The 12654-nt window shown below is 44.5% G+C and overlaps 1 protein-coding gene across 1 annotated transcript; it reads left to right on the top strand.

Moving 5' to 3' along the window:
- The first annotated feature begins 5689 nt into the window (after positions 1 to 5689).
- On the top strand, positions 5690 to 11137 carry LOC115390894 (meteorin-like protein). The gene is made up of 5 exons (XM_030094938.1): positions 5690 to 6041; positions 6933 to 7104; positions 7174 to 7399; positions 8977 to 9036; positions 9904 to 11137. Exons 1-5 carry the CDS (start codon positions 5947 to 5949, stop codon positions 10248 to 10250), a joined length of 900 nt encoding a protein of 299 aa, XP_029950798.1. The 5' UTR covers positions 5690 to 5946; the 3' UTR covers positions 10251 to 11137.
- The last annotated feature ends 1517 nt before the right edge of the window (positions 11138 to 12654 follow it).

Raw genomic sequence — 12654 nt, 5'->3', positions numbered from 1 at the left:
AACCTATTTATCACACAAACCTGCAGAGTAACTGGAGCAGCTTTTGAAAAAGCAGCTACAAACTTGAATCAAGTTCATATTTCCATAAAATTGCACAACTCTGCTCGTCACCGAGACTTGAACTTTCGTGATGAAAAGTCCTTTTTTTTTATTTGACCGTGCAAAATCAGACACATGCACATCTGCTGCAAATGTACCAGCATGGATTCTGTTTCTCTTTTATGAAATCTAAAGAACAATAACATCTTTAAGAGAGCACAGCTCTGATACTACATAAACACGTTTAGAAAAGGAGTTTGTTTGACTTCACGAAGTGAGGCGTTCCTCCGCCTGAAGGTAAACAGACCTTCACCCACACAATGTGGCCCGTTGTTCCCCGGATCAGTGAAGTGGTCCGTATTACTGTAAATGCAGCCACAGTTTGAAGGAAAGTAGCTCGACGGTAAACTGCTCTTCAACACGGCGTTTGTTTTCAGTATCTTTGTTTGTTAGCACAGGGTGTGATTGTTGGGATCACTGCATCATGTTAGGAGTGAAGGCTGGATTCGGAGCAGGGGCGTTTAATTCTGCCCTGTGAGGATTGAGGTTTAAAAAAAATAAAATAAAAAAAAGTTCCATGTTTCTGCCTCCCACACTATAGCTGTGTAGGGTCTGAGAAAAATATCACTTCCACTTAGCACCTAGTCTCCATCTGCCATGTTCCTCTGGAAGGGGGGACTTCACTGAGTACACACACACACACACACACACACACACACGACAGTACACAGGTTTTAGGTTTGTCTGAACAAACACTTCCATACCATACAGCCAGTCCGTCAAACTGACTGATGCCCTCCGTGTGACCGTCTGCCTCACTGTCTGCAGACAACAAGCTGACTCCGGTCCTTCTGGAGGACATGGAGAAAACCTCCAGGAAGAACATGCAAATTCCACACAGAAAGGCACAGAGGGCGAGAGCCGTGGATGTTCTCAGGCAAGACGACTGTGTGGCTGCTCAAGGTTCATTTTGAAAAAGGCTTTAAAGTCTTTATGCACTTTATTTATTCATTTCACCTTTGTTTGATCAGGTTTAGGTCCATTGAGAACCAGCTGGCATTTCAAACGACAAGTTGGCCAAGAGGCAGCAAGAAGGTGTAAAGAAAACCAAATATATATATATATATATATATATATATATATATATATATATATATATATATATATATATATATATATATATATATATACACACACATACAATAATACAGCGTCACACAGCCATGAAAGAAAGAAAGAAAGTAGTGCGTACAGTGAAATACATTAAGAAACAGATCAATAAAAGCTAAAAGGAAGTGCAGTGACCCTTCAGTATTGCTTTAATGGTATTTGCGGAATAAATGCAGAAAGTGTAAAGGTCTAGAAAATTGAAATAAGGTTTGGCCACGATAGTTTGGGATTTTCGAAAAGGGACTGCAGAAATAGAGGAGTTTTGTATTTGGAAAGAAGCCAGAGAGTTTTCTGCGTACAGGCAGGGATGGTGGGTGCTGAGTGGTGCTGCAGGCACAAAGCAGACAGAAGCACAGAGAAAAACATCCACTATCAGCCGTGTCGTTGCTTTATAATGCAACTTCTATACATCTAGAGAAACCACAAAGTACTGTGGCTGCATGACTGTGATATATGATATTTTGTTTGCTTTTCTGTTTTTTTATTGTGTTTTGACTTTCTCTCTGGGTTGTGTCTGAACTGCTGCTTCTCCATCTTCATGCAGAAGAGATCCGACACTTCCAACCACTCTTTCAAAGCACATGAGATGATGACACTACGAGGTGTTCTGGATGAACAGAGACTATTTACTTTAAAGAATATATTTCAGAACGTAACAAACCAAGACGAGCTGTTTAGGTAAGCCCACGCTCCGTGGCGGTGTCTGTTTGACCCCTCATGATAAAGCGCCTGGTGGACGATCAGGCTGAGCTCTAATGGAGAGTCTCTGACAGAGACCCAGAGAGAGTAAACACAGCCTCACGCAGTGTTTACACTCCGTCTCACAACTGATAACACACACACACACACGCACAATAAATGACCCTGACCCTGGAGCCTGCTTGGCCTCACCGGCCAAATAAATGTGTGTGTGTGTGTGTGAGGAGATCTAACACACACACACAGATACACACACACACACACTCACACAGCTGCACAATCTCTAACTGGACAGCTGATAAATGAGAGCGATAAGAGTCTGAGTGAAGAGCGGTCACAGAGGTCAGACACTCACCTGGAAACTCACCACATTCCTGTGTGTGTGTGTGTTTCTTCAGGGTGTGTGTGGTTGAAAGAACTCACTGTGTTTCTGTTCAGTCATTTTTGTGTTATATGCCAGTCTTTAATGTTTAAGATTGACCAATGTAATTTGCTGAGTAGAATTTGGTGAGGACTGCTTTCCCTGCTCCTTCCAGTTTATTTTCACTGCAGGGTGGAATAAAAATACTCTCACATGTATCTGGAAACAATGGGAATCACACTGTTTTTAAATGTGCAGATTCTTTTCCATAGGTCTTATCTATCAGGGCATAAACCAGAATTCACCTCTTCAGCTCCTCAGTGAACTTTCCATGATTGAACTTCTTTAATTTTATTTTGCATGCAGGCCAGAGTATCTATCAAAATAATCCCTGTCTCATATTAGAGGAACAATGTGGCTCACATGAAGGAGTGGCTCAACTGTTTACAAACTAAAACATCATGTCCCATCATGTCCCCTGCACACTGCTTTTTACTGATCAACTTAAATGTCGAGTTTACTAATGCACCTCTTGGTGAAAAAAGTAAATTTAAGTAAATTTGGTAACAAGTAAATTTCCCTTACTGAGCTGACATACGCTGAGGGGTTGAGGGTTCTGCTCTGGAATCCATTTTTTTTCCGTATTTAGACAAATTATAAGCTTGTGAAGGAGTTCTGAAGTGTTTTATGTTTCAGTGAGATTGATATTTGTTTCACACTGTTATTAACCTTTGCTGGTTTGATTAAACTGTTTGACTTTCGCTGCCTCCGCAGTGACCGCTCTCTTCCTGTGTCGGGAAGCAAGAGGCATTTCCCAGCGGGAGCCCAACGCTTCTCCCTCCCCATCAACAACTGTCACGCTGCCCTTGAGCAAAGCGGTCAGCACGACTACCGGGTCTGGTGGGTGTGCTCGGCTCTGCCACTGTAGGTAAATTAAGATTTCTTCAAATGAGAGAGGAAACAGAGGTCAGAGAGGTTGAAATGAGAGACTGAGGAATGTGCGGGCGGCCGGGCGAGAAGCGGCGTGAGGACAGACGAAGCGGAGAGCCAGGTGACTGCAGGAGGGAGGGGGTCAGCGGCTCCGCTGCTCTGTAAATACTTTGCATAGTGGAGGAGCATCCGAGGTCAAGCAGCACATCAGCAGCAGCCCTCCCGCTGCAGGGACAGAATTAGAGTCAGGCAAAGGGAGTACGTCATGGTGAAACGGCATGCAATTTAAAACTGGATTTTTTGTTTGTTTGTTTGTTTGTTTTACATTATTTCAATCGGAAGAAGTTCAACTTTCAGTGAGAAGTTACTTAGTTATGGATGTCAGGACAATACCAAAATAAACTGTTGGGTTACTGAATAGATTTCCAACCAGTTCATCAACAGCATGAGGAAAGCATTTTGTTTGTTTCGTTGATCTTGCTTTGTGCGCTGCAGGTTTCCTCCTGCCGTCTTTGGCATCTTTGAACTCCTTGTTTGTCACGGCGCGCCAAGCCTTGACAAACGAATCTCAAGAGATCCAAAGGTTCTTTATCAGAGCCTGCGAGTAAATCACCTCTGCTGATTGCAGCTGTTTGCATGTTTTGTAGTTTACCTCAGTGTTATGTTGCTGGACGCATAAACTGGCATCGCTCTTCTGAATTATGTGTTTTCAGGAAGTTGGGGTAACTTATTATAGTGTGTGTGTGTGTGTGTGTGTGTGTGTGTGTGTGTGTGTGTGTGTGTGTGTGTGTGTGTGTGTGTGTCCAGGGGGTGGGGTGTCAGTTTGTCTCAGTATTTTTTGAAATGTGTGACATTGCTCTGGCTGGAATGTGGCGAGTCGGTAACGTTGTTGCTGTTCCGACTGTTTTCTCACGGGAAAACCGACCGACACCCGAACAGGCATCTAAAGCACACGTGTGACTTCGTGTTCCATCAGGACCTTTCTTTTTCCACGGGCTGTGGGAGTCACTCTGCAGGGTTATAAGACAAACGGTGCAGAAATCAGCCTCAGCTACCATTTGAGCTTCAAGGAACACACTCCCATAGTTTACTCCACTGTCAGGCAACATGTCTGTAAATAAACTGTTCAAACAGTCAGAGCTTTTACGGAGGTTTGAGGGAATGTTTGAGGGACATGTTGAAATCGTTGGGTGCTGATGTTCTAGAACCTGCATGCTGATCTGATTTTCACAGTGAAAACTTGATCCATGTGTCTATAAAACCAGCATGGACACTCATGGGCCGTCCAGGCCGACACCGCGAAGACCTGACAAGCTCCATAAAGCAGAAACGAGTCGTTGATGAATGAACCTGCTTGGTACCGATACCAGCTGGTCATTTCACTGGAACTTTGTTTCTGTTTCCAGCTCTTGAGAGTTGATTCAAAACAGATTAGATTAATATTTGTTCTCACTCTGTATCAGCTGCTGAGACATTTTGGCAACATTGTTTTATATCGTTCACATTCCCATACAATATAAAGTATCATTAGACTGTTGTTAAATTTATAGTTATCTTTTTCTCACTTCAGAATATTTTTATTTTCTGACAACTTTTCACTTGTTTGTCAAGTCTGGATAGCGTATATCCTTTTTAGGTTTAGCAAGAATGGGAAACTTTTGGGAGTCTTTTAACATCTTGAGTGAAGCAACCACGCTTTTTTTTTAAGCATCAGTAATTCTGTTTATGCCAGAGGTGTTAAACTTACAGGAAATATGCCAAAATTGGACCAAAATTTCAAATTCAGCCAGTGTGATTACCATGCCTCAGATACAAATTACAAATATGATTGTAATTGCATTTTTTTACATAAAAGTAAGCAATTTGTCAAATGGGAGGGACATAACTTAATAACTGTAGATTTCAGGAATGTGAAGCAAACTACTTCTTAGTCAGAGACATCTTTAGCACAAAAGTTGTCAGTGTGACATGAAATCAAATGCAGTTTGTAAAGATTAAGTATTAACAGGATGAAAGCAGGGGAAAAAAGTAATTATGAAGTTTCCAAAAAGACTAAATGTCTATTAGAGATATCAATGTAACAGTTTAATAAGATTAGCCATGAACTGATGAAGCCACTTGGATAAAGACTGAAACATCTCTCAGTTCTTCCATCTTCAGGGTTCATTACCCCCCCTGCTAGAACCAGGGTTTCTGTTTTCTTTCCTTCTATCTTTATATTGAGTGATTAAATGGCCGTGCTCCACAGGAACAGTTTATCCGTGTAGTGAGGAACAGTTACAGAAGTTCGTCCAGAAAACCTTTGAAAATGGTGGAAAAAAATGAGTTTTGCTCCAAAATGAACAAATGAACAGACACGTCCAGGTGGGCGGGGCTAAAGTGAGCGTTCGCGTGTCACTCGAGCGGAGTTCAGCCGCTGGCACGCGCCCCCGCCTGAGCGGAGCGCACGCGGCGAAAGTTTTTTTTTTTTTTTTTTTTAAGTAAAAGAAGGGAGCGTCGTCCCCGCTGCGCGCGCACTAAACTTTCCCCACTCACGCGCTTCCCGTCATGGTCTGGGGGTCTCCACCCGCCATGTAGCCCACGCGCGCTTTAACGGAGCTGTCTGTGGAGTATTCTTCACGTGGATCCCTGCGGTTTTCGGGGGGAGCTCAGCTGCGGTGCGCACCGTCGGAGCGGAGGCTGGGCCGGTGCGGTGCGGTGGGTGCGGTGCGTGCGGGATCCGGTGACCGCGGGGCGGACGGGCCACCATGCTCCGGCCGTGGGTGGCGCACTGGGTCGCCGCGGTGCTCGCGTGTCGGGCGGTGGCGCAGTACTCCAGCGACCAGTGCAGCTGGAGAGGAAGGTGAGGATGGAGGCGAACAAAGGAGCTCTGAGCTTTCTATAATCATTCCTCAGGAAAACCAATTTCAGCTTTCTGTCATTTATTTTTGTAACTTTTTTAACTTTTGTGTTGAAAAGAGAAGGTTTTCTGTTAGTTAATGAGACAATTGCATGCACATTCCTTTGGTTGTTTCACAACTCACTGAGCACTGAAAAGGGTTTTTTAATCTTTAGTTTCTTATGGTCACTATTGCGTAATTAATCCAAAGCTGATTCACGCTCACTCTGTTCCCAGAAAGGACCAGTCATAGATCAGTCTAGTACTAAACTGACTGCCCTGTTCTTTACACCTCAGTTTCACATCTTCTCCAGAGATCAATAATCAAAGATGTCAATTTGCTTGACGATCTGTTTTAATTAGTCTCCATTGTGCTCCATTAAGGTTTTTTTTTTTTTAAAGTCATTTATGAAGACAGGAATGTCTCTGCTGCAGCTTCTATCTTGAGTAAATACCGCCACATGGCGCCTTTGATCGCTCCTTCCAAGTCCTGAAGTCATAAAGAATGAAAGCCTGTACTTTGCACTCGGCGCTGTAAAGTTTACTCGCCTCGAACGTCTAACGACTTAATCAGTTCCTGCTGTTGAGGTAGTTCAGGCACATCTGAGACAAGCCAGAGATCTGCTGGGAGACAGCTGCTGCTGAGACACCTAATGAGGATCATTAAATCTCCCCTGCCTGTTTGTTTAACTTTGAGACGTTCCTGCAGAGCGTTTCAGTCAGGGCTGAACAATACATCACGAATGTTTTGTGATCGGATATTAACAAGACTGCCTTGAATTTTATTTCCATGCACTTTGCATTTATTGGAAATTAAATATTTAGAATTTTAAGTTAAGGTCTTCTTTACTGCAGTGGCTTGAGCCATGAGGCTCATCGCAGAGACGTGGAGCAGGTCTACCTGCGCTGCTCTGAAGGCTCTCTGGAGTGGCTCTACCCCACCGGGGCCATCATCGTCAACCTGCGGCCCAACACCGAGCCCCCGTCGGGTCTCCACGTGTGCATCAAGCCCCACGTTCACTCTCAGGTACTCGGGCTTTCTGCTGCGTGTGAGTGTGTTGGGTTGACGTGTGTGTTAATGAGTGTGTGTGTTCAGGGTTCTCATGTGTACCTGGAGCGTGCGGGGGACCTGAGGCTGCTGCTGGCGGACCAGGACCACGCCCGGGGAGAGGTGCGCTGCTTCATGCTGGGAGAGGGCGCGCTCTTTGTGGAGGCCGTCCCGCAGACCGACATCAGCCGCAGGATCACAGCCTTCCAGTACGAGCTGGTGCCCAGCCGGGGCCCGGGGGCGCACATGTACCCCTACCTGCACCCTGCCTCCGGTAGCACACAGCTTTCTGATTCTTCATTTATATTTCAGGGCCTGGTCGGGCAGTTGTCTTGCGTTTTCAACTATTCTGCTGAATTCATCAAATTTCTGCTGATTTTTGTGGGATTTTCATTCGAAACGACTATCAAGAAGTTTGCTGGCTTTATGCAGGCTGATGCAGCGTCATAGGACGCATGAGTTCTGCTGCCTTTAGCATGCATGTTTCTGCTAATCCCCCCCACTCAGGGCGACGTTGATGCCAAGGCAGCTTCACAAACAAAAAAACCTGCACTCCTCCATGCCTGGTTGCACTTCTCAGGCCTTAAACCCCATTAACTGCAAACTGCTTCAGTCTTATTATGCGTGCATTTGGTTTGACTACTATGCTGTAGCTCTAAGGTCCTCATCTTGCTTGAGGCATGTTTTTTTTGCTCTGCAAGCATTATTTGTGTTACATAGTACAATGTGGACATGAAGATTCCTTTAAGCTTTCCTCCTTTTTCATCCAAGTCCACTCCTCACCTGAAATATGTGAGGAATGTGTCTCTGCTGAGCCACTGAATGGGATTCTAAATGTACACTTGTGCTGTTGAATTCTAAAGACTGAACGGCACAAGCAGCACTTTGGAATCCACCAGTCTTTTTTAATTTCTGGTGATCTACTCACAGATATGCAGAAATACTGTTGTCTACAGCTGTAGTGTGCATGTGCAAGTATCATGTGGTCTAGAAAAGTTGTGTTGAGCTGGTTTGAAGCAGGTTTGTTAAGAAAATGTTGCAGTTTGGAAGCAGTTTTCAAAAAGAAGTCATTATCAGTGAGAAAACAGCATCTTTGCGTTGGGTTGTCTCTGCTACAAATAAGTACGTTTTTTTGTTTTTTTTTTATTGTGTGGGCCGAAGTGGAGCCCTTTTGGGACCAGTTGTGACTCTCGTGCCGTATGTTTGACACCCCTGCTTTCAATGACCCTGAATCGAAGGTGACAGACGAGGTCTGACCTGACAAAAAAGGTTTCTTCATTTTCCCCCCATTCACCCTCTTTGTGATGCCTCGTCCCCCCCCCCCCCCCCCCCCCACCCCAGACATACACGCACACACACACACACACACACTCCCCGCTCCCACACTCCCAAGTCTTAGCCAGACAGATGAAAACAAGCAGACCAATCAAAAGGTCTTGCTAAGGTCAAGCACAAAGGTCAACCAATCGTGTCTCAGCCGTCAATCAAGCACGCACACACACACACACACACACACACACCCCTCCTGAAGCGGTGAGCAGCCCACCCATACGAGTGCAGAGGAAGGCTGGAGTGTCCTCCTAATGAGAGAGAGAGAGAAGAAAGCCTCGCTGTGACGTTTTCCTGTCTGTCGGAGCGTTTTATAGCTGTTTTTATGGCTGACAGGGTCAGAGGGGTAATTCTCCGATTATCCAGCTTTCCTCACCTGTTGGTCTCATTCACATGCTCTCCTGATTTCTTTTGATGTCTCATAAAAACCCAGAAACCGGAGAAGCAGAGCGACAGGCAGTCAGGTGTGTTTTTGGACGTTAAACATTCTTCTTCTTCTTCTTCTTCTTCTTCTTTTTCCAGCCGCCTGTAAACCCTGTTCAGATGAAGAGGTCCTCATGGCCGTCTGCACCAGTGACTTTGGTAAATACATCCAGACCAGCACAAACGTGCAAACACATTACAGATGAAAACATGCAGATCAATGTTCTGAAACTTTATAGGCTTTTTTATAGTGAGCGTGACAAGATTGTTTCTGTTGTATAAATACATTGAAACAGATGGAGCATGTCCACAGTGGTTTCCAACTCTGTTCTGAGAGCCACGGTTTGTACTTGAATTAGGTTTTTTTTTTTTTTTTTTAAATGAAGGACAATTATTCCCTCAATAAATATTATAATTTGAATACTGTATAGTAATGCAAAACTAAAATCAGAGGATGGAGATATTTTTTCACAACCAATAAACAAAAAGCTAAACTATTTGGTCCAGATGGTTTGTATTTTCTTCACATCTTGCAACTATGTACTGTACAACAGTTTTGGGCCATTCAATTACTTTTTCTTCTTCTGCTTCATTTCATAATTGATAATCAGGAGGTGTTTTTACTAGTTGAATTTAAAAAAAGAAAGGGATGATTTAATTGTGTTGAGAAAAAAAACTCAAAAAAAATAACCTCATATTTTGGACATCGTTGCATGAAACTCAGTTTTTGAAGTCAGGGAGGCGTGAACACAGGTGACCCCGAGGCTGTTTGAGTTTCAGGTTTGAGACTGAACTACATACACCTATTAAACAAAAAAAAAAGAAAGTGTAAGTTAATTCTGACTGAAAAAGATTGTTTCTTATCCAGACAATCAAATGATAAATCCTGCAGCGTCATTCAGTCTTTTTTTCTTGAATACGTTTCTTTCACTTTGAAGTACAATAATAATTCAATAATTTATTTGAAGCTAAAATCAGATGAATAGAAGACGGATGTGTAATTTTCCTCTTTCCGCGCCTGTGCAGCCGGCAGTGGCGTCTTCGGAGGCGTGGCGCCGGGTCCTGATGAGCGCTCCCCCACCGCTGTGACGCTGACCCGGCTGTTTCATCAGAAGAGCAGGATCTTCTCGTGGGGCGGTGCCCGCGGACGCCGCTGGAGCGGCCGCGTCTTCGTTCCCGAGCGGTGCGGCGTGCGTCAGGGAGACGGCGAGTTCCTCCTGACGGGCTCGGTCCATTTCGGCGAAGCCTGGCTCGGCTGTGCGCCTCGATACAAGGACTTCCAGAATCTGTACGTCAGAGCGCAGCAGGCGGGAGCAAACCCCTGTCAGATAGACACCAGTGGAGAGATTTCTGCTCAGCGTTTGGTGGAATAAAGCATCACGTCTCCTGAAGTTTAGAGGAACAAGCTTTTCTGGATGGATTTATACGTACTGGCTCTGGACTGTTTCCAGTGCTGCAGAAAAGACAAACTGAACTCCTCCGAGTCGTTGTGTTTATAAATATGTGCATGAATTACAGCCAATGAACGACGAGCGCAAGCTTCTGTATTTTTACCTCTGTGGTGATATTGCTCATTTTTTTTTAAAAAAAATGACAGTTTTTTGCTTTGTAAAAAGCTTTTCTGTAAAATTTAGGAGTCTTCTGACAGAAGTGTGTAACATACAGCTCTGTGAGTCTTCATATACTGAGTTTGTGTGAGTGTGTGTTTTACTTATAACTCCAAAAAAGCAATATTAATAAAGTCTTGTCTTTCTGTGGATAGAAGATAATCAGTTTTTGTTTGAGTGAAACTAATAAGAAGAAATAATACCGGGTTCTCTTTGCTTCCATCGATTCAAATGAAGACGTTTGGATTACCCATAATGCAGACAACTCAATGAAGCAGAAGAGATGTCATTCTAACACAAATGGAAATGATAATGAAACGTGATGCCTTTATTTGGTGGAACCTGTTGACCGCGTGGCTCTGAGTGAACCTGGAGCAACACTTTCCCCACATGTGGCCTTCCATTCAGGGTAAATTGTTGAAACTGACTTTACTGGTGGCACATTGGGTCAACTCTTGGACGACACAGCACAAATGACAGGAAGGACATCAAGGTGTAAAAACTAGCCAAGTGGAAGTTGCATCGACTGACTGCAGTGACCCGAAAAGGGAGAAGCCAAAAAAGACTATCATCATCAGAATTATAGCCTCCAGGAAAAGAAATGTACTGTAACTTTTTTTCAATTTTCTAAGTAAAGAACATGAGTCAGTGTTTCCTGTTGTGCCATTTTTACACGGAAGCATGTGATTAAAGTACGAGTGATGTGGAAATATTAAAACGACTGTCACACGGATAAAAAGGTTAACGGTCTATATGTAGACAGATAATGAACGTGTGAATGATCGTAAAGGCCCTCGGTCTGCATATGTGTGTGTGTGAGATGCTGTTCTACTGGAAGAGCAAGGATGGCTGGAATGTCAGACACACACACACACATCTGTGTGGCTATTGTGAGCCTGCTCTAATTTATGAAACTCACTTTCACTGTCTCTGTCGAGCGTGTTTCAGCTCACATCCAGTCTAATTTCATCTTGAGTTTGTCTGGAAAATGTTTACATATTCACAAAGCCAAACAATTCATAACAAAAGCCTTTTTTAATGATACCGCCTGAGCTCAGGGAAACATTCTCAATGAAAACTTTTCCTGTGCATGTCTTTACAGACCCACCCTGACAGTGTGCCTTCGAGCAATGAGGTATAGCAGCATCACCGATATCTCAGCTGCTCCTAAGAAATTTGCGGAAAAAAACCCAAAAAACAATGTTTTCTTTGAAATTTGTTCAGTTAGCTTGGTTGTTTGTTGGGCCGTGATTGGAGTCTCTTGCGGGCCGGTTTTGGCCCACGGGCCTTATCTTTGACACCGTGGTTTAAACTGTGCTAACTTTAAACCTAGAAAGTCCAAAAAGTTTGCATTCGTGGTTTACTGCCTGTTTGTTTGGAACGAGCCTCACTCAAGTCACACAGACTGGGTCGAGAGTTTACTGTCGAGAGTGTTTTCCCTGTGATGGACCGCTGACCTGTGACCTGTGACCTGTGACCTGTGACCTGTGTCCTGCTCTTACCTGCTTCTGTAAAGCAGCATAGAAAGACTCTCATGGGTCACCTATACGGTGTATGAAAACCATCAGGCTCTGAGCTGTGTGCGTGTGTGTTTGTCTTGAGGTGTAGTTCGAGAAGACCACAGCACACGCGCCCTGCGCGCTGCCGACATGCAAACAGGCCACACTGCAGAAATTCAACCCGTCTCTGCGACACACAACACCCCCCTCTGGCAACCCACCTTGGCAAGACCCCAGCCCTCCTTGGCATCCTCGCTAATTCGGGACACACTTATCCCTCCGCACAGGGGGGTCTTAATGTTAACCTTTCGCTGTGAGAGTGTGTGAGATATGGAAACAGTTTGTGCTGCAGTATGCCGGGGGGACAGCTGGCCGGTCAGCTGGAGTTGAGGGAATGGCTGAGCTCAGGGGAAATCCACATGCATGCTTCCGCCCACATACTGGACCGCCACGGGCATTTTATAGCGCGCTGCTCCGGGTGGGGTCCCTGCTTCTACGTGGCGGCGCATCTTGGGTTGTAAATAAGTCGAGCCTCTTAAAAGGGGTTCAGGGACATGTGTGGAGATGTTTACAGTGATTGATTAATTGGGAGAAGTTCACATCTGGAAAGGAAAAGACATAGATTCTCTTGGAGTTAGCCGGTCGTCCGTGTTGTTTTGAGGAAGCCAGAT

The sequence above is a fragment of the Salarias fasciatus genome, chromosome 6 (assembly GCF_902148845.1).
Source record: "Salarias fasciatus chromosome 6, fSalaFa1.1, whole genome shotgun sequence".
Classification (NCBI taxonomy): Eukaryota; Metazoa; Chordata; class Actinopteri; order Blenniiformes; family Blenniidae; genus Salarias; species Salarias fasciatus.
Note: the sequence above shows the minus strand (reverse complement) of the source record. Positions and strands in the feature narration are given on the sequence as shown.

Coding starts and splice junctions, on each gene's coding strand:
- LOC115390894 (XM_030094938.1), top strand. CDS start 5,947: ATGCTCCGGCCGTGGGTGGCGCACTGGGTCGCCGCGGTGCTCGCGTGT. Junction 7,400..8,976: donor CTACCTGCACCCTGCCTCCG/GTAGCACACAGC, acceptor TTCTTTTTCCAG/CCGCCTGTAAACCCTGTTCA. Junction 9,037..9,903: donor CGTCTGCACCAGTGACTTTG/GTAAATACATCC, acceptor GCGCCTGTGCAG/CCGGCAGTGGCGTCTTCGGA.